Source organism: Ornithorhynchus anatinus, chromosome 4, assembly GCF_004115215.2.
Source record: "Ornithorhynchus anatinus isolate Pmale09 chromosome 4, mOrnAna1.pri.v4, whole genome shotgun sequence".
In the NCBI taxonomy this organism is placed as follows: Eukaryota; Metazoa; Chordata; class Mammalia; order Monotremata; family Ornithorhynchidae; genus Ornithorhynchus; species Ornithorhynchus anatinus.
Genome location: NC_041731.1, coordinates 7,263,694 through 7,287,197, shown reverse-complemented (window position 1 = coordinate 7,287,197; position 23,504 = coordinate 7,263,694). Strand labels below are relative to the sequence as shown.

Below are 23,504 nucleotides of genomic sequence, written 5' to 3'. Positions count from 1 at the left end.
TCGGGGGCTGCCCTGTCCCCGGCATCCCCACTTTCAGGCCATGGTATCCACCCCCCCACACCCTCCCGCCCACCAGCTCCAGCCCCGAACCCCATCCCCTGGGGTAAGCTACAGGTTCTACCCCTCCCCCCCGGGGCCCATCGGGGCCAACCCTGACGACTTTGTCGGAATTGAAACGTTACTAGGCAGTTGGCCCCGTCACCCTCTCCTCCCACTGCTGGTGATGGACGGCTCCAGCTGGCGGCCTTGGCCGTGGGGCAGAGGGCAGGGGGCAGAGCCGGCCGCTTGGCTTGTTGTGCCCAAAGGCCATGCAGCCCCGGGGTCCCCAGGGTTGGGGGTCCTCCAGCCGCTTTTCGGCCCCACATTCTCCCAACAGCAGTGCCCACGCTTGACCCCTCATTCATTCATTCAATCATATTTATTGAGTGCTTACTGTGTGTGAAACACTGTAATAAGCGCTTGAGAGAGCACAATACAACAACAGACACCTTGCTTGCCCACAGTGAGCTCACAGTCTACAGTGGGAGACGGACATTAATATAGATACACAAATAAACATATGTGCTGTGAGGATGGAAGGGAGGATGAATGAAGGGAGCAAGTCAGGATGATGCAGAAGGGAGTGGGAGAAGAGGAGAGGAGTGGTTAGGGAAGGCTAGTGTCCATTGTCCAGCAGGGTCAGTCCCAGGGTCCACAGTGGCATTCCCCCACCAGAGAGAGTTGGGCAGATTGGAAGACCTGTTCACATCTCTTCCCTAAGGGATGCAGCTCCATGGTCTGGATCCCGGACAGATTTTGCTGGCGCAGTGAGATGGCTCCTCCGGGGTGTGTTCTGTGGTCCTCCCTACCCCCAGTTTTCACAGCCCACAAGGACCCGCCTGGCATCCCTGGGGCCTGGGCTCTGGGCATCCGGGGAGTCAGTAGCTGCTGGAGATATTTGCTATGCAGTCATTTCCTCCAAAATGTAAGCTCGATCAATCAATCAGTCAATCAGTGGTATTTATAGAGCTCTTACTGTCTGCTGAGCACCGTACTAAGCGCTTGGGAGAATACATTGTAACAGTATTGGTGGACACATTCATAAAATAATAATAATAATGATGGTACTTGTTAATTGCTGACTATGTGCCAATCACTGTTCTAAGCACTGGGGTAGATACAAGAAAATCAGGTTGTCCCACGCGGGGCTCCCAGTCTTAATCCCCATTTTACAGATGAGGTAACTGAGGCACAGAGAAGTGAAGTGACTTTCCCAAAGTCACACAATCTGACAGGTGGAGGAGCTGGGATTAGAACCCACAACCTTTGACTCCCAAGCCCGTGCTCTTTCCACTAAGGCATGCTGCTTAAGCTCTAAACTTGCTGTGGGCTGGGAATGTGTCTACCAACTCTATATATCGCATTCTCCCAAGAGCTCTGCACACAGCAAATAAGCTCAATAAACACAATTGATTGATTGAGCCTCTGTAGGCCCTCAGAGACACGGTCGTCCTCCCTACCTGTCTCCAGGGCCCACAGACGGTCCAGGGGACCTTAAACCCAAGGCTGTGGGCTCTCAGGTGTGAGGAGTCATCTTCTTCGGAAGGGGCTCGGGATGGTCGGGGGGCTGGACCGCACTCCCTCACCCCGCCCACCCCAGCTTCCTCCCGAGCCACTCGGAGCAGAGCCGACCGAGGGGAGTTTCTCCCAGGTCCCCCAGCCAATTCGAGTGAGCCCATTTTATTGGCTCCCCAAGTCCACACCCCCGCCGACTCTCCCCTCTCTCTTTCCAGGGAAACCCCTGCAGATCAAGCCGAGGCTGTGAGGTGCCCTCCGGCCCTCCTTTCGCCCTCCAGTGGCCACGACGCCCCCTCAGGAACCCACCTCCGGAGCCCCCGTCGGAACAGGCCTGCTACCTACCTCAGCCACCCACTCTCCACACTGGACCTCTGGGGCTCTCCCCCCTCGAGCCAGCGCCAGACCTTAACTGCCCCCCTCCCAGGCCCCCCGGGCCCCACCATCCCCGGGCGTAGCCAGTCTAAGCACGTAGTTTCACCTTTCTGAACAAACTAAACTTTTCATCTTTCATCTCGTCAATCCCAGGTCTCTGCCTCCTGGTCACCCTCCCTCCACCCCCAGGTCCCGTCTCCCCGCCCCAACCGCCTGACACAAGTTCCAAGAGGCCGGGCTCTTCGACTGACGCCCCCGGCCAGATTTCCTTGAGACGGGGAGGAAAGGGGGAGGAAACTCCACCGTTGGTCCAGGAGAATGTCCTCAGCTGCCCCAGGCAGGGTCTGGTGTCTGTGCCCTCCCCCTCCCTGCCCGTCCCTACTGCCTTCCCTCCCCCTTCCCAGACGGGGCAGCCAGAGGACAACGGTCCATGCTGGGTCTGTGCTCGGCCTCTGCCCGGTCCCCGGAGGGAGGGACGGGGGATGGTGTCCAGAAGGGAAAGCCTGGGGACTGCAGGCCTTGAGCTCCTCTGCGAGAAGGTCTGCAGGAATCTCAGCGCCTATTCCAGCAGGGGATGGGCTCAGGGAGGGAGAGGGGAGAGAAGGGAGGGAGGATTCTGCCAGTTCCCCTCCTCCCGCCCAAAACCTGCGGTTTCCTTAAAGCCAGAGGGAATCTGAAATCTGGGATTTGTGCTGTGAATTTGGACAGTTCCGAGCTAGTGACCAGCAATGGCTTTTCACAGGAGTTTTCTGACAGTCCGTTCACCCGCCCTGCCTCCGGGAAATATCGTATAGGTCACCGCCGGCCTCAGCTCCTCCGAGCTCAGGCCAGGCTCCAGCTCAAGCACTGCCCCCCAACTCGCCCCCTGTTTGTAGCCTGTTTTCTAGCCTCTACTCCCTTTCCCCGGGCTCCTCCAGATTTCTTCTCTGAGCCGTGATCTCACTGCCCCCCCATCCTCACCCCCCGCCCTTTGCTCCTATCTTCCTCCCTCCCTTCCACACCCACACCTTGTCTCCCTTCATCCTTGGGGCCTAGGCCACCCACCCAGGTCACATTGATGATGGTGCTATGGAGAGAGAGGGGCTTCCAAGAGCTCCAGAACTCCCCCCACCCAGGTCTCTCCTACCCCTCCCCACCACCCCTACCCCTCTAGATCTTCTCCAGTGATTTTGGTATTTTAAAATGAGCAATAAAGTTACCCTCTGACTCAACTGACTCGCCTTTTCACTCTCCTTCCCTGATGAGCTGGCGTCTCCCAGGTGAGTCTGGGTACTGCCAGCCTGCAGCACACTGTGCCCCGACCCTGGACAGACCTTGTACCTCACAGAGCTGGGGGGGAAATGATAGGGTGGGGAGGCCTGGGGTTCCCGCTGCTGATCTGAATGCCCAGGAGTGAGAACTGGAAGTAGATTTGTCTCGGGGAGTTGAAGCCAAGGGAAGGGAGTTTCTCACCTCACCCAGGCCAGTGGGAGAGTCCAGGTGCCAAGCACTGTATTAAATGCTGTCCCTGTCTCACCCAGGAATCACAGTTTAAGGGGAAGGGAGAAGCGATGTTAACTCCCCATTTTATAGATGGGGATACTGAGGACCAGAGAAGTTAAATGATTTGCCCAAGGTGATGCGGCAGGCACATGGCAGAGCCAGGACTGGGTCCCAGGTCTCTCTACTCCCAGGCTCTCACTCTTTCCACGAGGCCACATTGTTTCTCTCCAGATCAGCTTCTAGAGCCCGGCTGTCCAGTGGATGGGGTTCGGGATGAAGCTCTGCCTCAGCTTCAATACCTAAACGCAGCCCTCACCTCCAGCCCATAGCCCCAGCTTCAGCCTGCTGGGACGATAAAGCTCACTACCATCCCCGCCTGCCCCATTCCAAATGAGAACATTTGAGACCTGGAACAGGTGAGTGAGAAAGGATGCTGGTGGGGTGGGTGTCTTTTCTGGTGCTTGAGAGTCTGCCTGATCTCCAAGGCAGACTAAAGAGCCAGAAGGATAAAATACAAAAGGAATTGGGGAGGTGAGGGAAGAAAGAGGAGAACGGGTGGTTGCCAGGTGATCTCCACCAGGCTGCAAAGTCTGGTTTTCAGGAAAGTGAAAGGAGAGGTGGAGATGGGGTGGAGAGGCTGTCTGTTCTCTGCCTTCACAGGGGCTCCCCCTCTCTCCCACCCCTTACCCCAGTCCTGGTCCGGCAACAGCTAGGACACGCAAGCTCTTCTCTCCGCCCCCCGGGATTATCCAGGGTCACACAGTAGAGGAGGGTGGTTGGGGACTGGGCCATACACTCCCAGGCCTTTTGCAACCACTCCCCAGTCATGTTGGGTATCTCAGTGTAACACACACACACTCACACATGAACTTTCTCTCACAGGAGTCAGAGATTTAGATACAATCAAATTCCGGAGGTGTAGTTCAAGGCAGCCATTCCCAGCACTGGCTGTTTTCAGGTCTGTCTTCCCTCCCCCTTACCACTGCCTCTTGTCCCCTCCTAATGCCTCCTTCTACCCCTCCTCGGAAAGTAGATCCAGGGGGATCCTGGCCCAGGTGGATGGAAGAACTTGGGCTGCGTGGGGCACGGTCCAGCTAAAGTGCCTATGCCTGGCTGAGAGGTCCAAGGGAAGGGGAGAAGAGCAGGGAAACACCTCCGCCTTCCCCTGTGAAGAGCAGGGAAACACCTCTGCCTTCCCCTGTGCCTTCTCGGGTTCTGCGGCCTCCCTCTTTCCGCCCTCCTGCCTCTTGTCCACTAATCTCCAGCTAACTTGCAGCCCACTCTGGAGAGACCTGACACCAATCAGGTCCCAGCCCAGCCTAGTCTAGCTCAGGGCATAAATCCTGTCTACAGCCTGTAAAGTAGCAGTGGGGAGAGGTCCCGGGCCAGCATAGATCCAGAAATAGGGTTCTTGACTCCCCATCCATCCCACCAATCACAGCTCAACTCCAAACCAGGTCAGGTCAGAGACTCTTAAGGTTGGAAGGGATCTAAGGAGGTCATAGGGAGGTCATCTTATCCATTCTCTTGCTTCCATTAGAACCCAATCGGCAGAGACTCGTTCACCCGCTATCCCGAGGAGCCGCGAGGGAGATCCTTAGCCTGTGTTAATCTATCTTGGATCAATCAATGAATTGTTGGCATTTACTGAACACTTACTCTGTGCAGAGCACTGTACTAAGTGCTTGGGAGAGTACAATGCAACAGAATTAGCAGACACGATCCCTACCCATAACAAATTTAGAGTCTGGAGACTCACCGGGAGGAAGATCTTCCTTGCCTAACTCCGGCCCCCGCGCTGCAGATTCCTCCAGCTCTGGCCTCGGGAGAGAGATCAGCACTCCACTCCATCCCACCTCCGCCTTCTCCCCTCTAGCCTTACCATCCTCTCCTTTCCTCTCCGTCCACATCTAGGCTGCTTGGCAATTTCTGTTCTTCGCTCCTAACCTATCTTCCCCAGCTCCCTCACAGTAAATGCGGTTATTGAAAGCTTCTCCTCTGTCTCTCACTGGGGAGCCTTGAGCACCCACTAAGAGTTGGGGGGAGGGACACAAGTTTCAGCTGAGAAGGACAGAGTAAGGGATGCCTCCCCCTCCGCCCCCGACCGCCTTGCTTTATCAGGAGAGGGTGGATCCGCGAGGATCACCTGGATGACTCCAATGCCAACTCCTGGGGACTCTGGAGCTGCTCCTAAACCCCAGAACCCTTCTCTCCCATCTTTCTCCTTCAGACCCCTTCTATAAAACCACACCCTCCTCTCCCCAACCCCTCGGGGACCCAGAGGAACCCCAGGGGAGCCCAACTCTTACGTGAGGAGCATGTGACTCATAGGTGAGGATGCATGTCTGAATCTCCCAATGGGGGGACGTGGGGGCTGCCTGATGGGGAGGGGACTCCTGAGGCTGGGGTGGCATGAGCCATGAGGAGGAGAACCGGTGATGGGGGTAGGGTGTGATTCAGGATGACATTTGAGCATATGGGAATAGCAGGGGGAGACCCGCCCCTCCTCTGCCCCTGCCACTCTGCTATAACCCAATAGTCTCCCGGCCCAGTCCCAAGAACAGCCCCAGCCCTGGATTCTTTGTGAAAGCGGTAACCGGATCCCAGGGAGCTTCCTGAGGCCTTCGAGTGGACAGCCAGGTCAAGAAGGACTTTCCAAGAAATCCCCAGAAACAGGTGCTGGGCTCTCCTGCCCCTTCCCTGAATCCCCACCTCTCTTTTCACCACCCACTGCCCCCACCACGATCCCGGTTTAGCTTGGCTGCCTCTGCAGGCTCCTGTGTCCCCTGCCCCTTAGATAGGAAGGGTTGCTGGGGGAGGGAAGGGGGCAGTGGTCAGAGATTCCTTCCTCGGGGAGTCAAGTGGCAGTGACCCCACGGGGAGATTAAGCATGGGGAGGGTCTTCCCAAACATGAAGGGGGAGGGATCCGATAACTGATGGAGCCCCACCTGTCTCCTCCCTTTTGAGGTCAAGGAAGAGCAGTCGCCATCATCCAGGTTAAATTGGAAGCAGAGGGAAGGGACAGACAACCTTCTTTTCAGAAGCAGTGCGGTCTGATGGTTAGAGCGTGAGCCTGGGAGGAGTCAGAAGACCTGGGTTCTAATCCCGACTCTGCCATTTGTCTGCTGTGTGACCTTGGGCAAGTCACTTCACTTAACTTCTCGGTGCCCCAGTTAGTTTACCAGTAAAATGGGGTCTAAGACGGAGAGCCCCATGGGGCACATGGACTGTGTCCAAGCTGATTAGCTTATATCTACCCCAGCACTTAGTACAGGGCCTGCAACATAATATTTGCTTATCAAATGCCATTTTTTAAAAAATCCAAAAAACTAGGGGAGTGGAGGTAGTTGGAGTCTTGGAAAAGAGAAAGAAGGGGGGAGGGGTGGAATCTAAGATTCACCTTCCTCCCCTCCTCCTCTGCTCTTTAAAGCCACTGTGGATGGGGAATGTGTCTACCTACTCTGTTGTATTGTACTCTACTTAGCGCTTACTACAGTGCTCTGCACACAGTAAGCGGTCAATAAATACAATTGATTGATTGGAGGATATGGAGAGCTGTACCGAGGGTCTATCAGCCTGCAGCCCAACTCCCTCTTCTGTAGGACTCCTCCACTGCTTGTAATCCCATCTTTCTCTCTGAAGAAAGGTAGTTTGAGGGAGGGGAGAGGCAGGAGGAGCCAGAGGCTGGTGTCCCATATTCATTTTATATTTAATATGTCTCTTCGCCAGGGGGAATAATGGGGTGTCCAGAGAAAAAATCCTGAGAGATTCAGGAGCAGCCAGTCAGTCAACACATCTGTCCTAAGAACTCCCTGGTGGGCTGGAAATCTGAGATAATAACAATAATAATAATTGTGGTATTTAAGTGCCTACTGTGTGCCAGGCACTGTACTAGGCACTGAGGTGGATACAAGCAAATCGGGTTGGACATAGTCTCTGTCCTACATAGGGCTCACAATCTTAATCCCCATTTTGCAGATGAGGTAAGTGAAGTGACTTTCCTGCCATATAACAGTCATATTGTTCCCAGTCTGACAGGATGGCAGGACAGACCCGAAGACGGTCCCCAGACAAAAGGACAGACAAAACCAGCACTGACGGGAGTGAGCTGAGTGGGAGGCTTGGCTGGGGGGGTCGGGGGAGGTTAACCGGGAGGATGAAGGGTCACGGATAGTGTCGGAGCGTTGGCAAAGGGAGATGAGAAGCAGCGTGGCTCACTGGAAAGAGCACGGGCTTTGGAGTCAGAGGTCATGGGTTCGAACCCCGGCTCTACCACTTGTCAGCTGTGTGACTTTGGGCAAGTCACTTAACTTCTCGGTGCCTCAGTTACCTCATCTGTAAAATGGGGATTAAGACTGTGAGCCCCACGTGGGACAACCTGATTCCCCTGTGTCTACCCCAGCGCTTAGAACAGTGCTCGGCACATAGTAAGCGCTTAACAAATACCAACATTATTATTATTATGATCTAGGAGGGCTTCCTGGAGGGGATCACCTTGAGCTGAGGTGTAAGGTGAGGGGGATGGGGAGATGGCAATCAGGAGGAGGGCATCTGTCCCCTGGGGGAATTGCCGAGGGGATGGGGCACCATCTGGGTCACTGGGAATTAGATAAATAGATTGAGATTAAGACCAGGGCCAAGAGGTAACCTTGGCATGGATAGGATGGAGCACAAGCGGGTAGGGGAAACACACTCGGGACTGCTCTTGAATTTAGGAGTAACGCTCTAAACCAGCTGGGAAGTTTCCCAAGCTGGACCAGCCCAACCTGTCACAGCAGTGCCTGGTAGGCCTGGGCGAAAGGAGAAGGTGGCAGGGAACAGCAGGGTCAGGATCCATTGTCATCGGAGCCATCAGGAGAATTAGGGGCAGAGGAAGAGAGGTTAGAGGTTTTCTGGGCACTTTGACGTGAAGGGAAACACAACATGTACCTGGTGTGCAAATAAAATATCGAGATCATCATTAACGGTTTGTATCATGTGGATCCACAGCTGGGGTCCGGGCTGGGAGAAGCCAGAGCGCCCTGGGCTGCCCCAGGGATATCAGGTATGGAGAGTGAAGCCGGGCTAGGCTGGGTGGGGCAGGAGCAGGTGGGGCAGGCGTGGTGGGACCTGAGTGGTGACCAGGGCCAGGAGGGAAAGGGCCTGGGTGTGTGGGGGGGGGAGGTGAAAGGGGCATAGGAGGAAGTCGGGCACGAGTGGGGAAGGGGTCGACAGGACCCAAGGAAGGCTGAGCCCACACATATGGGTGTCCAAACGGCGACGAGACCGGGAGGACAGTGGCCAAGGCTGGATGAGAAACACCGGCTCGAGTGAGCTGGTTGAGGATCCCAGAGGAGATGGGGAGCTGAGAGGGGGATGGAGGGCGGGAAGAGCTGAAGGGGAATGGACGGGGTGGGAGGAAGAATGGGGAGAGCTGGGAAAGAGCTGAGAGAGAGGATGTGGGATGCTAGGGGGAGTTGGGGAGAGACAGATCGGGGATGGAGGGAGCTGGGGAGGGGAAGCTGGGGAGATCCTGAGGTGAGCGAAACCGGAGAAACTAAGAAGGGGGAAGGAGGGAGCTGAGGAGGAGAAGCTGAAAGGGAACTGGGGAAGAACTGAGATGGGGGAAGCTTAGGGGGAGCTGGGGCGGAACTGAGATGGAGAGAGCGGAGGGGGTGCTGGAAGGGGGAGTTGGAAGGCTCCGTGGCTTGGCATGGTGTGGTGTGTGGAGTCCGAGTTAGGCTGGAGGGGAATGGGGGCTGAGGAGTCCCGCTGAGGTGAGATGTTGACCTGGTCTCAATCCATTCGGTGGAGTCCGCTCAGCCCAGTCAGCACTACTCAAAGCCCCGGGCTGGGCTCCCACGGCCTCCAATTGTAAGGCCCTGGAGGATAGAGATCACGACTGCTAAACCCAAGGGTATGCAGTAGGCATTCAATAAATACCATTGTTGGATTGGCTCAGTTTCGACTCCCCCAGGGTCCTCGGGGTCTCGGGCTGCCGGGACAGAGGGAGGCTGTTAAAGGGAGAATAGAGACTCCCCGGAGAGAGCGGACCGACCGGCTGCCTCTGCCTCTCTTCCTCTTCCCTGCCCCGTCGCCTGATTTCATTCGACCATCGGAACTGATGGAGCGCTGCTCAATGCCTGTTCTTCCTATTTAGACCCAGGTGGGACAGCAACTGTGGCTGATATGATTATCTTGTATCTACCTCAGTGCTTAGCACATTGTTGAGCACAGAGTAAGCGCTTAAATACCATTAATATTATCATCACTGCTGTGCGCGCAGCTCTGCCCCAGGCCTGGGAGCCTGGGAGGGGCCGGTTTGTATTCACACAGCGCGGGTTGCAGGCTCCCAGTGAGAATAAGGGAAAACATATCCTCTTGGATCGAAAACCCAATTGCAGGCAGGGAATTTGTCATTCAGTAGTATTTATTGAGCGCTGACTACGTGCAGAGCACTGTACTAAGCACTTGGAATGTACAATTCGGCAACAGATAGAGACAATCCCTGCCCATTGACGGGCTTACAGTCTAATCGGGGGAGACGGACAAAAACAATAGCAATAAATAGAATCAGGGGGATTAACAAAATAAATAGGGTAATAAAAATATATACAAATGAGCGGATGAGCCCAGTCAGTGCTGAGGGGAGGGGAAGGGAGAGGGGGAGGAGCAGAGGGCTGTAGCAAAGTCTCCCAAGCTCTTAGCGCAGTGCTCTGCGTACGGTAAGCTCTCAATAAATACCATCGCTCGATATCCAAGTCAGTGAGATGCTGGCACCCATCCGCTTGCCTCTCCACCCCTGCAGCCCCAGACAGAGCGGGTCTCCCCGACCCCAAACTGCTCATCCTCGCTTCCTGGCTCCAGCTGAAAGTCCGACTCCCCTGCCCTCCCGGCAAAAGCCTGTGCCAAGGATCTGGGCAAGCCCAGTCCTGGCGGGAGGAGCCTGGGTCTAAGAAGAGAAGGGATTTAAGCTGATGGATAGCAAGGAGAAAGGGAGAAGGGACAGTGTGAGGAAGACCATCTGTAAAGGGGGAAGAAGGGTCCCCGTGGGTGCGGAGCAGGAAGGGGTCTGACGCAAAGGGGGTCCGTGACAGGCCGGGGTGGGAGGTGGGGGTGAGGGAGGATGCTGTGGACCCTCCGGGATTGGGAGACACCAAGCATTAGTGACAGATGAAAGAGATCTGAAAACCACAGCACATGGGGAGCTAACTGTGAATTAGACCTGTACGGTTAAGGAAGGACTCACACCTGAGATCCGATTCCTCTATCCCTGCCCCCATCAAGCAGTGGTATTTATTGAGCGCTTACTCTATGGAGAGAACTGTATTAAGAGAAGCAGTGTGGCCTAGTGATAGAGCACGGGCCTGAGAGTCAGAAGGACCTGGATTCTCATCCCGGCTCTGCCGATTGCTTGCTGTGTGACCTTGGGCAAATCACTTAACTTTTTCTGTGCCTCAGTTACCCTCATCTGTAAAATGGGGCTTAATACTGTGTGCCCCGTGTGGAACATGGATTGTGTCCAACCTGAGTAACTTATATCTACTCCAGTGCTCAGTACAGTGTCTGTCACATAGTAGGTGCTTAAGAAATACCATAAGAAAAGAAATGGGTCAAGGCTTGGGAAAAAGGCTGCGATAAAAGAGGAAAAGTGGCCGTGGATTGGGTTAATAACAGTGCCAGCGCTTAGAATAGTGCTTGGCACATAGTAAGCGCTTAACAAATGCCATCAATATTATGATTATGATTATTATAAATACCTGGGGAAAGGATGACTGCTGGTGAAATGAGAGAAGGGGACACGAGGGGTTTAAGTACAGCCTAGGAAGTCCTTCATCACTTCTGTATCTACTGAGGTCAGGAGAGGAGGAATAAGATTACCCTGCTGGAGGAGGGATATTGGTTGGACCTGAGGAAGGCACCTGTGAGATGCCTCTAGGGTTATGGGACATCTTCCCTAGCAATCAACTGTATTTATTGAGCGCTTACTATGTGCAGATCACTGTACTAAGCACTTGGGAGAGTACGATATAACAGAGTCCCTGGAGAGCTTTAAGACAGAGGTGCCCTTCACTGAAGGATGCTCTGCACATAGTCCGGCTCGAAGGGTGACAGGAGGATGGACTGGATAACCTTTGGAAGTCTCTTCCAGACCAAGGATTCTTGAGTGCTCTGCCCTTTAAATGCCTTCTCTCTCCAAGGTTCCCGGTGCCCCACCGCTCCTGCCTCGGGGTCCCCGGACATGTCTGAGATGTGGTAGCCACAGCTTGACCTAGTGGAAAGAGCGCAGGCTTGGGAGTCAGAGGATGTGCGTTCTAATCTCGGCCACTTGTCTGCTGTGTGACCTCGGGCAAGTCACTTCACTTCTCTGCGCCTCAGTTACCTCATCTGCAAAATGGGGGATAAGATCGCGAGCCCCATGTGGGACAGAAACTGTGTCCAACCTGATTACCTGGTATCTAGCTTAGAACAGTGCTTGGCATACAGTAAGCGCTTAACAAATACTATTATTATTATCATCATCTCCTGTCCCCCAAAAGGATGTGGGGCTAGAAGGGAGGACTGTGGAGCTGACATCCCCATGACTCTTCTCTCTGTGTGTGGAGTCTGAGGGTTTAGGGACTGCTGTCCCCTCTTGGAGTCGGTGGGGAGGGGAGGAAGAGGGACAGCCTCGGTGCTGACCTCAAAACCATTTAATTCCAACAAGTGAGAGCTACCCACTTCCCCCGGCTTGAAAGAAATGAGACAGGGGCTGGAAGAAAATGGGTAGTGGACTTCAGGCACCTGAAGTCCAGAAGGAAAATGGAAACTCTATCCACTGGGCTTCCTGTCTCTCCCCGGCACTGCCCAAATCAATCTCTCTTCCAGATGGCAAAAAAGGGGTCCCTGGGAGTGGGGAGGACTAGGGAGGGAGGAAGGAGCTGGGCTGCAGGCTGTGATTGTTGTCTCTGCTAGCCCGAGTGTGTGTAGGTTGGGGGTGGGACTATCAGATTTCCCCACCTTCTCTTTTCCAAGGCTGCCTCCCACCTCCCCTCCCCCAGATTGGAAAAGTCACCTGTTCCATCCCACTGCCTCTGTGCAAGACCACCTCCCCTCCTTCCCCCTGCCCACCCCATTCCCAACACACACACACACACACACACACACACACACACACACACACACACCAGTCCTGCTGGAGGAAATGCTTTCTGTTGTCCCTAAGAAGGAGATTGCTAAGCCTCCATCTGTTAAAAGATCCCTGTCCCAAGCTGGTCTCCTCTTCATCGTCGTCGTCGTCCTCCTCTTCCACCTCCTCCTCGGCCTCTTCCTCCCCGTGAGGAAGCCCTCTGCAGAATCTAGATTTACAGGTAGTCTGATTCCGGATGGGATGGGGTGCCAGGGGAAAGGCGAAGGATCAGGGAGGCATTGGTTGGGGGAGGCCACGGGGTTGAAGGTAAAATCCAAGAATTGGGGGAGAGGCTGAAATCTAACCTGATGAGTGGGGTTGGTGGGGTGGGGAGAGTGCAGATGCGTTGTAGGGGGCGGGAGGAAGGAGATGAGAAACTGCACTTGACTTTTCACACCTTGGACATCCAGATGAAGTCTGAAAGAAGGAAACAACGGTGTTTGATTGGGAGAGTCTAGACACCTCCATGTAGACAACACACACACACGGTCAGCACCATCCCTCCTACCCTAGGGGTGGGGAAGAATACGTGATCCACCTCCCTCCAGGCCTGCCATCCAGTTGGACTCAGAACTGAATCTCCACTCTGGGAATATTGTTTGTCTTGGAACCCGCAACCTCCGTTTCCCCTTTCTAGGTCCGGCCTCTCTGTTTTTAAAATGTTATTTGTTAAACGTTTAGTATATTCCAGGCACTGTTACAGAGTGGTGGGGGTAGATACAAACTAATCAGGTTGGACACAGTCCATATCCCTCATGGGGTTCTCAGTCTTAATCCCTATTTTACAGGTGAGGTAACTGAGACCCAGAAAAGTGAAGTGCCTTGCCCAAGGTCACAGAGCAGACAGGTGGCGGAGATGGGATTAGAACCCGCTCCCCGAGCTCCTTGTCCCCTAAAAACCTGCACCTGTGAGCCAGGCAGATAATCCAAGATGACACCATCATTCTGAGGCTTGGAGTCCCGAGAAGTTGGCAGGGGGCTCCTGCTGGAAAGAATGGCCTCCAGTCAGAGAAGATCCAGTGCATCTCTAGGCGGGCATAATATTTGGGGTATTTGTTAAGCGTTTACTATGCGCCAAGCCCTGCGTTCGGCCCTGGGGTAGACAGAAGATCATCAGGTCCCACGAGGGGCTCACAGTCTAAGGAGGAGGGAGAACAGATAATCGAATTCCCATTTTCCTGATGAGGTAGAGAGGAGTTCAGTGACTTGCCCGAAGTCGCACAGGGGCTTTTCAGAAGCAGCATGGCGCAGGGGATAGAGAAAGGGCCTGGGAGTCAGAAGGCCGTGGGTTCTAATCCCGGCTCCACCCCTCGTCTGCTGTATGACCTTGGGCAAGTCACTTCACTTCTCCGGGCCTCGGTGACTTCATCTGTAAAATGAGGATTGAGACCGTGAGCCCCACTCGGGCCGGGGACTGTGTCCAACTTGATTTGCTTGCATCTATCACGGTGCTCAGCCCAGTGCCCGGCACATAGCGCTTAGAACAGCGCTCGGCACATAGCGCTTGGCAAATAATAATAATAATAATGATGATGTTGGAATTTGTTCAGCGCTTCCTATGTGACAAGCACTGTTCTACGCTCTCGGGTAGCTACAATGATAATAATGTTGGTATTTATGAAGCGCTTACTATGTGCCAAGCGCTGTTCTAAGCGCTGGGGTAGATACAAGGTAATCAGGTTGTCCCACGCTTACTAGGTGTCAAGCACTGTTCTAAGCGCTGGGGTAGATACAAGGTAATCAGGTTGTCCCACGTCGGGCTCACAGTCTTCATCTCCATTTTACAGATGAGGGAACTGAGGCACAGAGAAGTGAAGTGACTGACCCAAAGTCACACAGCTGACAAGCGGCAGAGCCGGCATTGGAACCCATGACCTCTGACTCCCCCAACACGTGCTCTTCCCACTGAGCCCCACTGCTTGATAAAGAGGATGTCCCACGTAGGGCTCATAGTCTTCACGCCATGATTACAGTAAGTGCTTCCCAAATACCATCCTTATTCCTTATGTATTTATTTATTATTTATTTCGTTTTATTATTATGACTATTTAGCTCACCGTCTTCATACTTGAATTCTAGTGAGCACTTCCCAAATACCATCCTTTTTCCTTATTTATTAACTATTTATTTATTATGATTATTTAGCTCACGGTCTTCGTACTTGAATTATAGTAAGCGCTTCCCAAATACCATCCTTCTTCCTTCCTTCCTTCCTTCCTTCCTTCCTTCCTTCCTTCCTTCCTTCCTTCCTTCCTTCCTTCCTTCCTTCCTTCCTTCCTTCCTTCCTTCCTTCCTTCCTTCCTTCCTTCCTTCCTTCCTTCCTTCCTTCCTTCCTTTCTTTCTATTATTTAGCTCACAGTCTCCCTCCCAGAATCCCAGTAAACGCTTCCCAAAGACCATCCTTATTCCGTATTTATTTATTATTAGGATCATTCAGCTCACAGTCTCCCTCCCAGCATCCCAGTAAGCGCTTCCCAAAGACCATCCTTACTCCTTATTTGTTTATTATTAAGAATATTTAGCTCACAGTCTTCATACTTGAATTATGGCAAGCGCTTCGCAAAGACCATCCTTATTCCTTATTCATTTATTATCAGGATCCTTCAGCTCACAGTCTCCATCCCAGATTCCCAGTAAGCGCTTCCCAAAGACCACCCCTTCTTCCTTATTCATTTATTATTAGGATCCTTCAGCTCACAGTCTCTATCCCAGATTCCCAGTAAGCGCTTCCCAAAGACCACCCTTCTTCCTTATTCATTTATTATTAGGATCCTTCAGCTCACAGTCTCCCTCCCAGAATCCCAGTAAGCGCTTCCCAAAGACCATCCTTATTCCTTATTCATTTATTATTAGGATCCTTCAGCTCACAGTCTCCCTCCCAGAATCCCAGTGAGCGCTTCCCAAAGACCATCCTCATTCCTTATTCACTTATTATTAGGATCCTTCAGCTCACAGTCTCCCAGTAAGCGCTTCGCAAAGACCACCCTTATTCCTTATCTATTTATTATTAAGAATATTTAGCTCACAGTCTTCATACTGGAATTATAGTAAGCGCTTCGCAAAGACCATCGTTATTCCTTATTTATTTATTGTCAGGATCATTCAGTTCACAGTCTCCCTCCCAGAATCCCAGTAAGCCCTTCCCAAAGACCATCCTTCTTCCTCATTTATCGATCTATCCCTGACGATGAGGATGATCTCTTCTTATTTCTGCCTCCCGCCCCCGGCGCAGATCCCCCCGGAGGCCACTAGAGGACGCCTCTCCTCCCTCGTCCATCCCCTCCCGGTCACCCTCTCCCGGCGCCTTGGACCCCCCCCCCCGGCCCCCCCCCAGCTGTTTCCCGCCGGTGATCGACAGCGGGGCCCGGGGTTGCCATAGGGATAGGCAAATGAGGGCGTGGGGACGGAGGGATCCCATTGGCCAGGGGGCGGTCGGCCCCGCCCAGGGAGGCGGGGCGAGGCTCGGAGCTCTATAAAAGGCGGGAGCGCGGTCGAAGCGGCGCCAGTCCTTGCAAGAAAGTGGAGGGGGGGCGGAGCGGGAGTTTTTTGGCGTGGGAAAAGGCGAAGCCGGGATCTTTTTTTCTTTTTTGGGGTTATTTTTTTCGTTTCTATCAGGGTCCAGAAGGGGGGTCCGCCCCCCCCTCCCTTTCCCATTGGGGGTGTCGATCTGACCTGCTCGGCCGGTGGAGAGAGGCCCGGCCCTCGGGAGGCTTTTAAAGGCCTGGATAGCGGCGGCCGCCCAGCGCTTCTGTGAGTTGCCTGAGAAAAACTTTTCTACTTTCTCCGAGGCCTTCCCCTCCCCTCTCCGGCCTGCCGGACTTGGCTCCCTTCACGCCTTTTTTCTTTTTTTCTTTTTTCTTCTTCCCTTCCCCGCCCCTCCCTCGCCCGAGCCCGGGATTCCCCCTCCCGCCCTACTGTGGGAGATCCGGGGGAGGGGTGGCGACCCCCCGGACGCCCCCCTCCCCGGGGAGGGGAGCCGGTCCCCTCCGCGTTGAGCCGGGGGCGGGGGGCGGGAGAGGTCCGGAGGGTCCCCCCCGCCCCCCGGACCACCCGGCCTAGCTCGCCCCGTCGGGCCCGGCTGGGCCCTCCCTGTCCTTGAGAGACCCCCCCCCCCCAGCTCGGTCCGGGGAAGGGGTGGGGTGGGGGAGGGGGGAGCCTCCCGGCTTCGCCCCCCCCCTCCCCGCCCCCTCCCCGCCCCCCGGGGGGGTCCCTCCCGCCATGGCCTCGGAGCTGGGCATGGGCGGCGAGCTGCCCAGCAGCCCCCTGGCCATCGAGTACGTCAACGACTTCGACCTGATGAAGTTCGAGGTGAAGAAGGAGCCGGCCGAGGCGGAGCGGCTGTGCCACCGCCTGCCCCCCGGCTCCCTGTCGTCGACGCCCCTCAGCACCCCCTGCTCCTCGGTGCCCTCGTCGCCCAGCTTCTGCGCCCCCAGCCCGGGCGGCGGGGCCGGGCCCGGGCAGCCCCCGGCCGGGCCCGGCCAGCCCCCGGCCGGGCCCGGGCACCCGACGGCGGGGGCGGCCGGTCCCTCCGGGCCCGGGGCCAAGGCTCCGCTGGACGATCTCTACTGGATGAGCGGCTACCAGCCCCACCTGAACCCCGAGGCCTTGAACCTGACCCCGGAGGACGCGGTGGAGGCGCTGATCGGCAGCGGGCACGGGCCCCCGCACCATCACCACCATCACCATCACCACCCGGCCGGGCCGGCCGCGGCCTACGACGGCTACCGAGGCTACCCCGCGGGGGCCGGCGACGAGGCGGGCGCGGCCCCGGCCCCGGGCCACCACCACCATCACCACCCGGCCAACCACCACCATCACCACCACCACCCGGCCCACCACCACCACCATCACCACCACCACCACGGGCACCACGGGGCGGGCGGGCCCGGGGCCCACCACGGCCCGGCCGGAGGGGCCCCGCACCCCGGCCGCCTGGAGGAGCGTTTCTCCGACGACCAGCTGGTGTCCATGTCGGTGCGGGAGCTCAACCGCCAGCTCCGGGGCTTCAGCAAGGAGGAGGTCATCCGGCTGAAGCAGAAGCGCCGGACCCTGAAGAACCGCGGCTACGCCCAGTCCTGTCGCTACAAGCGGGTGCAGCAGCGGCACATCCTGGAGAGCGAGAAGTGCCAGCTGCAGAACCAGGTGGAGCAGCTGAAGCTCGAAGTCGGGCGCCTGGCCAAGGAGAGGGACTTGTACAAGGAAAAGTACGAGAAGCTGGCGGGGAGGGGGGCCTTCCCCAGGGAGCCCTCGCCCCCCCGACCCGCCCCCCCCAGCAAAGGCCCTCCCGACTTCTTCCTCTGAGCCCCCTCCGGCCGACGAGGGTGGACGGGGGCAGGCTTGGCGGGGGGGGGGGGCGGGGGGCGGGAGGGGGGTCTCGCCCACCCCTCCCCCTCGGGGCCTCCGTTTCCTCCCCGGCGGACAACCCTCCCCGCCCTCGGACCCTCCCCATCCCCGCCCCTCCCCTGATTCCCGGCCCCCGACATTGTACATAGAAGTAGAGCTGGGGCCTGGGAAGATTGGAAATGGGGGGGGGGGGGAGGGAGGGGGGCGACTTAAGGTTTTCCCCCTCCTGGGGTGGATATGTGGGGAGGGGGTTGCGGGGGGAGACGCGAATCCTCGGCTCGGGGCCCCCCTCTGCCCGAGTCTGAAGTGGGAGGCGAGGGGAGCCTTCCCCAGACTCGAAGAGACTTGGCAAAGCAATAGAGACTGCGGTTCCCCCCGGGGGGATGGTCCCGGGGTCGGAGCCCCCCCTCCCCCAGGTAGCCCTCCTGCATGCGGGCCATGTACGGACTTGGGGGGCTGGGGGAGGGTCCCCCCAGGAAGGGGCGCGAGTCTCCCAGGAGCACTTTGGTATCCTTAGATTTTTTGCATCTTTAAACCCTCAATTCCCTCCTCACTCCCACTCCCCCCCCCACCACCACTAAGAAGTCTTAACGTCCCGGGCGGGGGGGTCCCCAGGTTTTCTAGGGGGCGGGGATTCCCTACACACCCACACACCCACACAACACACACACACACACACACAACACCCCCCTATCCCTGGGCTGGGATCGCCTGTCCTTGTCCCAGAACCGAGCTCTCCGCCTGCTCCCCAGACCCCGACCCTTTCTGTCCCGAGGATGATACTGAACATGATGATTCGTGTTATTATTATTATTATGGTTATTATTATTAATATTAATATTATTACTCTGAGGATGAAGAATGGTTATTTTAAACAGGAGATTTGAGCCAGATGTAACTTATTACCGGACTCGGTCCAACTGTATATAGGTAGTTTAGTTAGCGGGTTTGCTCTCCTCCCTTTTTGGCCTTCCCCCACTTCTGTCCGTCCCTCCCTGCCGGGCCCAAGGACGGACAGATCGCCGGTCCGCCTTTTCCCCTTCTGGTCTCTCTTCCTCCCTTCTTTCCCTTCTCTCCCGGAGGGTCTCTCGACCGGCCTCTCCCCTCTCTCGTTCGTGGCTCTGTTTGCCCCCCTTTTTTCCCCCCCCTCCCACCTCTCCAGGCCTTCTTCAAATTCGTTTTGCTCAGTGACTTTTGGAAGCAAGACCCGAGGATCGCGGCTTGTCCCATCTCTCCCCGAGCCGAAATATTAGTCGGAGTCGAGCCCCTGCCTGCCGCAGGCTCAATTTAACGCTGTCCCCAATTTTTACCGCGACCCTGGGCTGCCTACAAAAGATTTACTGGGGGGGGGGGGGGCGGGAAAGACGCGCTATAACGGGGCTCTTATTTCTCTATGCACCAGAGCTGATTTCTAGCAAAAAAAAAAAAAAAAAAAGCAAGGGAGAGTGGAGCGGGAAAGAGGTTTTTATTTAAATTTCTTCCTTTAATTTTAAGGGATGTTTAAGTCCCTCTCTTCCCTCCGGAGACGACGAAGGAGGGAAAATATAAACTAGAGAGATGCGCGCCCCCCTTCTTCCTCATTTCTTCACGTTTTGGGTTTTTTTTTTCTTTTTCATTTGCTACGAAACGGAAAAAAAGTAAAAAAAAACAACTAAACTAATAAAATCTGTTCGGACTGAGCCGTCGCTGGTTTTGCTGGTTTGTCTGGCGGGGAGAAGGGTGGGATTGACGGGACGGAGGGGATGAGTTTTCGTTTTGAGTGTTGTGTTATGAGTTTTTAAAAATATATTTTGGGGGGGGGAATGGGCTTCGGACCTAACGGACCGAGGGCCGACAACAATTTCGCTTCTCTGCGCCGGTTGGGGGGGGGGGGGAAACACATCGAAAGGAGTAGAAATTAGGCAGCGGGTGGGGGCCTGCAGGATTTTTCGGGTTGGTCCCGTTGGCTACCCCAGTGCGGCCTCCCCTCCCCGAATAGAGGGGCAAGGACCGGCCGGGGTCCCGGGAGGAAAATTGGATTTGATCGAGGTCCCATCTGGGAGCTGGGACCGCCCAGGGCCCCGGCCGGGACGTCGCGCTTTGCACAGAGTGAGTCCCTGGGAACGTCCAATCTGTCCCACCGTCCGGGAGGTGGGTCAGGGGTCCGGCCCTTGGAGGGAGGGGGGACGGGCCCGGGGACCCCCTCTGCGCTCCGCTCAGGACAGTGCTTGACCCATAGGAAGCGCTTAAGAAATACGATTATTTTTATTATTATTTTGAGCGTGGGGCCTGGAGGTGGGTGATCCCGCGCCTCTGTCCGGACTTTCTCTCTCTCTGTCCCCGCAGTGTCCGGGGGGACGGACCCCTGCCGCCGTCCGGAGCCGGATCCCTCCGGTCCTGCGGGCGAGGTGGCCCAAGGGGGGGTGCCCAGCCCCCAGATGGCACGGTGGGTAGAGCCCGGGCCTGGAAGTCAGAAGGTCATAGGTTCGAATCCACTTGTCTGTGGGGTGACCTTGGACAACTCACTTGACTTCTCTGACCTCAGTTCTCTCAAAGGGGGATGGAGGCTGTGAGTCCCAAGTGGGACAGGGGACTGTTGGCGGCCCGATTCGCCTGGCACAAAGCGCTTAACAAATGCCTTTATTATTATTAGTGTCATTCAGTGCTTAGAACAGAGTCTGGCACCTAGTAAGCGCTTAAGAAATCCCTTTATTAGTAGTGTTGTTCAGCGTTTAGAGCGGAGCCTGGCACCTCGTAAGCGCTTAACAAATACCTTTATTAGTGGTAGTGTTGTTCAGCGCTTAGAACAGAGTCTGGCACCTAGTAAGCGCTTAACAAATCCCTTTATTAGTAGTGTTACTGGGCACTTAGAAGAGAGCCTGGCACCTAGTAAGCGCTTAACAAATACTATTATTATTAGCAGTGTTATTCAGCGCTTAAAACGGAGCCTGGCACCTAGTAAGCGCTTAACAAATCCCTTTATTATTAGTGTTATTCAGCGCTTAGAACAGAGCCTGGCACCTAGTAAGCGCTTAGTAAATACCATAATAATAATTATTATTATTTCAGCTTGGGGTGCAGGGACCCCCCCCCCCCCGACCCCTCTTCCCCGGGCTACTGACCGCCGGAGAAGGAGGCCCGGGCCTAGCCAGCTCCTGGGAAGTGGAAAGTCCGGGTCAGTGGAAGGGCAGAAAGGTGCCCAGGAGCCTTGAAACCGACAGTGGGGGGGTCCAGAAACTGTCCCCCGCCGGGCCTGGGGGGGCCGGAGCGGCCAGGGCTACCTTGGTGGCCTCCTCCCTCTACCCCAACCCTCCGTGATGGAGGCCAGGCCGGGATCGACCGATGCCCCAGCGCGGGAGGCCGAAGGAGCCGGAGGCCGAGTCGGGAAGGGGAGAGGCCCGAGGGACAGCGAGGCTCGGAGGCTCGAAGACGATCCCGCGGTCCGAGTGGCCCCGGCTGGAGCAGAAGGGGGAGACACCCCTTTTTCCCGGAAAATGGGGACCCCCCGGACCAAGGCTCCGGCCGCAGGTCAGGCTGCCTCTCGTCAAGGCCCCGGGCTGGGCGGCCGGGAGGCTTCGGTGGAGCTGAATAATAATAATAATAATTATGATATTTATTAAGCGCTCTCTATGGGCCGAGCACTGTTCTAAGCGCTGAATAATAACGGTGATAATTATGGTATTTGTTGAGCTCTTACTATGGGCCAACTCCTATTCCAAGCGCTGAATAATACTAATGATAATTATGATATCTGTTAAGCGCTTATTATGGGCCAAGCCCTGTTCTATGCACTGAATAATAATGACAATAATTACGGTCTTTGTTAAGAGCTTACTATGGGCCAAGCCCTGTCCTAAGCACTGAATGATAATGATAATAATTATGATATTTGTTGAACTCTTACTATGGGCCAAGCCCTGTCCTAAGCACTGAATAATAATGATAATAATTATGATATTTGTTGAACTCTTACTATGGGCCAAGGACTGTTCTAAGCACTGAATAATAATGATAGTAATTATAGTATTTGTTGACCTCTTACTATGGGCCAAGCACTGTTCTAAGCGCTTTGAACAATAATGATAATAATTATGGTATTTGTTAAGCTCTTACTATGGGCCGAGCACTGTTCTAAGCGCTGAATAATAATGATAATAATAATGGTATTTGTTAAGCGCTTACTATGGGTCAAGTACTGTTCTATGCGCTGAATGATGATGATAATAATTATAGTATTTGTTAAGCGCTTACTTTGTGCCAAGCACTGTTCTAAGGGCTGAATAGTAATGATAATAATTTTGGTATTTGTTCAGCGCTTATTGTGTTCTAAGCGTTGAATAATAACAATAACAATTATGGTATTTGTTAAGCGCTTATGTAATAAGCACTGTTCTAAGATCTGAATAATAATGATAATAATAATTACGGTATTTGTTAAGCGCTTACTATGTGCCGAGCACTGTCCTAACCGCTGAATAATAATTATTATTATGGTATTTGTTAAGTGCTTACTATGTGCCAAGCACTGCTCTAAGCGCTGAATAATAATAGTGATGGTATTTGATCAGCGCATACTATGTGCCAGGCACTGTACTAAGCGCTGGGGTGGATACGAGCAAATCGGGTTGGACACAGTCCCCGTCCTAAATGGGGCTCACGGTCTCGATCCCCATTTTACAGAGGAGGAAACTGAGGCCCAGAGAAGTGAAGGTGACTTGCCCAAGGTCACACGGCAGACACGTGGCGGAGCCAGAAATAGAACCCACGACCTTCTGACTCCCGGGGCCGGTTTCTCCACTTCGCCAGGCTGGTTTTCACTGTTCAAAGCGCTGAAGCACTGTTCTAAGCGTTGATCTCCCTGGTGAGTGAGGCCCTGCATGCAGCGTGGCTTAGTGGAAAGAGCCCGGGCTTGGGAGTCAGAGGTCGTGGGTTCTAATCCCGGCTCCGCCACTTGTCTGCTGTGTGACGTTGGGCAACTAACTTCACTTCTCTGGGCTTCAGTTCCCTCATCTGCAAAACGGGGAGTCCGACTGCGGGGCAGGGACTGTCTCCAACCCGCTTTGCTTGTTTCCACTCCAGCGCTTAGTACAGTGTCTGGCGCATAATAAGCGCTTAACAAAATACCATCATTATGATTATTGGTGTCAAGCGCTTAGTACAGTGCTATGCACACAGAAAGTGCTCAGTGAATACGATTGAATGAATTGTCCATTCCAAGCGCTTAATACAGTGCTCTGCACACAGTAAGAGCTCACGAAATACGATTGAGTGAATTGTCCATTCCAAGCGCTTAGTATAGTGCTCTGCACACAGTAAGCACTCAATAAATACGATTGAGTGACTTCTACCTTCCAAGCGCTTAGTACAGTGCCCTGCACACAGTAAGCGCTCAATAGATGCGATTGAGTGAATTGTACATTCCACGTTCTGCACCCAGTAAGCGCTCACGAAATACGATTGAGTGAATTGCCCATTCCAAGCGCTCAGTACAGTGCTGCGCACGCAGTAAGCGCTCAATAAATATAATTGAATGAATGATGATGATGAAGTGCCTGCCTGGGACTGGGCTGCCCCTCTGCCGCCCTCGGGTCCCCTCTCTAAATTCCGACCAGGCGAGACCTC

At 54.8% G+C, this 23,504-nt stretch overlaps 2 protein-coding genes across 2 annotated transcripts in view; both read left to right on the top strand.

Moving 5' to 3' along the window:
- The window catches only part of ZC3H3 (zinc finger CCCH-type containing 3), a 245,201-nt gene extending 242,060 nt beyond the window's left edge, over positions 1-3,141 (top strand). The window contains exon 12 of the mRNA XM_029063878.1: positions 1,773-3,141. Coding sequence (XP_028919711.1) covers positions 1,773-1,804 — 32 coding nt within the window. The 3' untranslated portion in view covers positions 1,805-3,141. The remainder of the gene's footprint in view (positions 1-1,772) is intronic.
- A 13,609-nt stretch (positions 3,142-16,750) lies between these two features.
- On the top strand, positions 16,751-17,861 carry MAFA (MAF bZIP transcription factor A). Its single transcript, XM_007658430.2, has one exon. The coding sequence runs from the start codon at positions 16,779-16,781 to the stop codon at positions 17,859-17,861; it is 1,083 nt and encodes a 360-aa protein (XP_007656620.2). The 5' UTR covers positions 16,751-16,778.
- The last annotated feature ends 5,643 nt before the right edge of the window (positions 17,862-23,504 follow it).

Bases quoted from the DNA above. Each gene is read 5' to 3' on its own strand.
- MAFA (XM_007658430.2), top strand. From the start codon at position 16,779: ATGGCCTCGGAGCTGGGCATGGGCGGCGAGCTGCCCAGCAGCCCCCTG.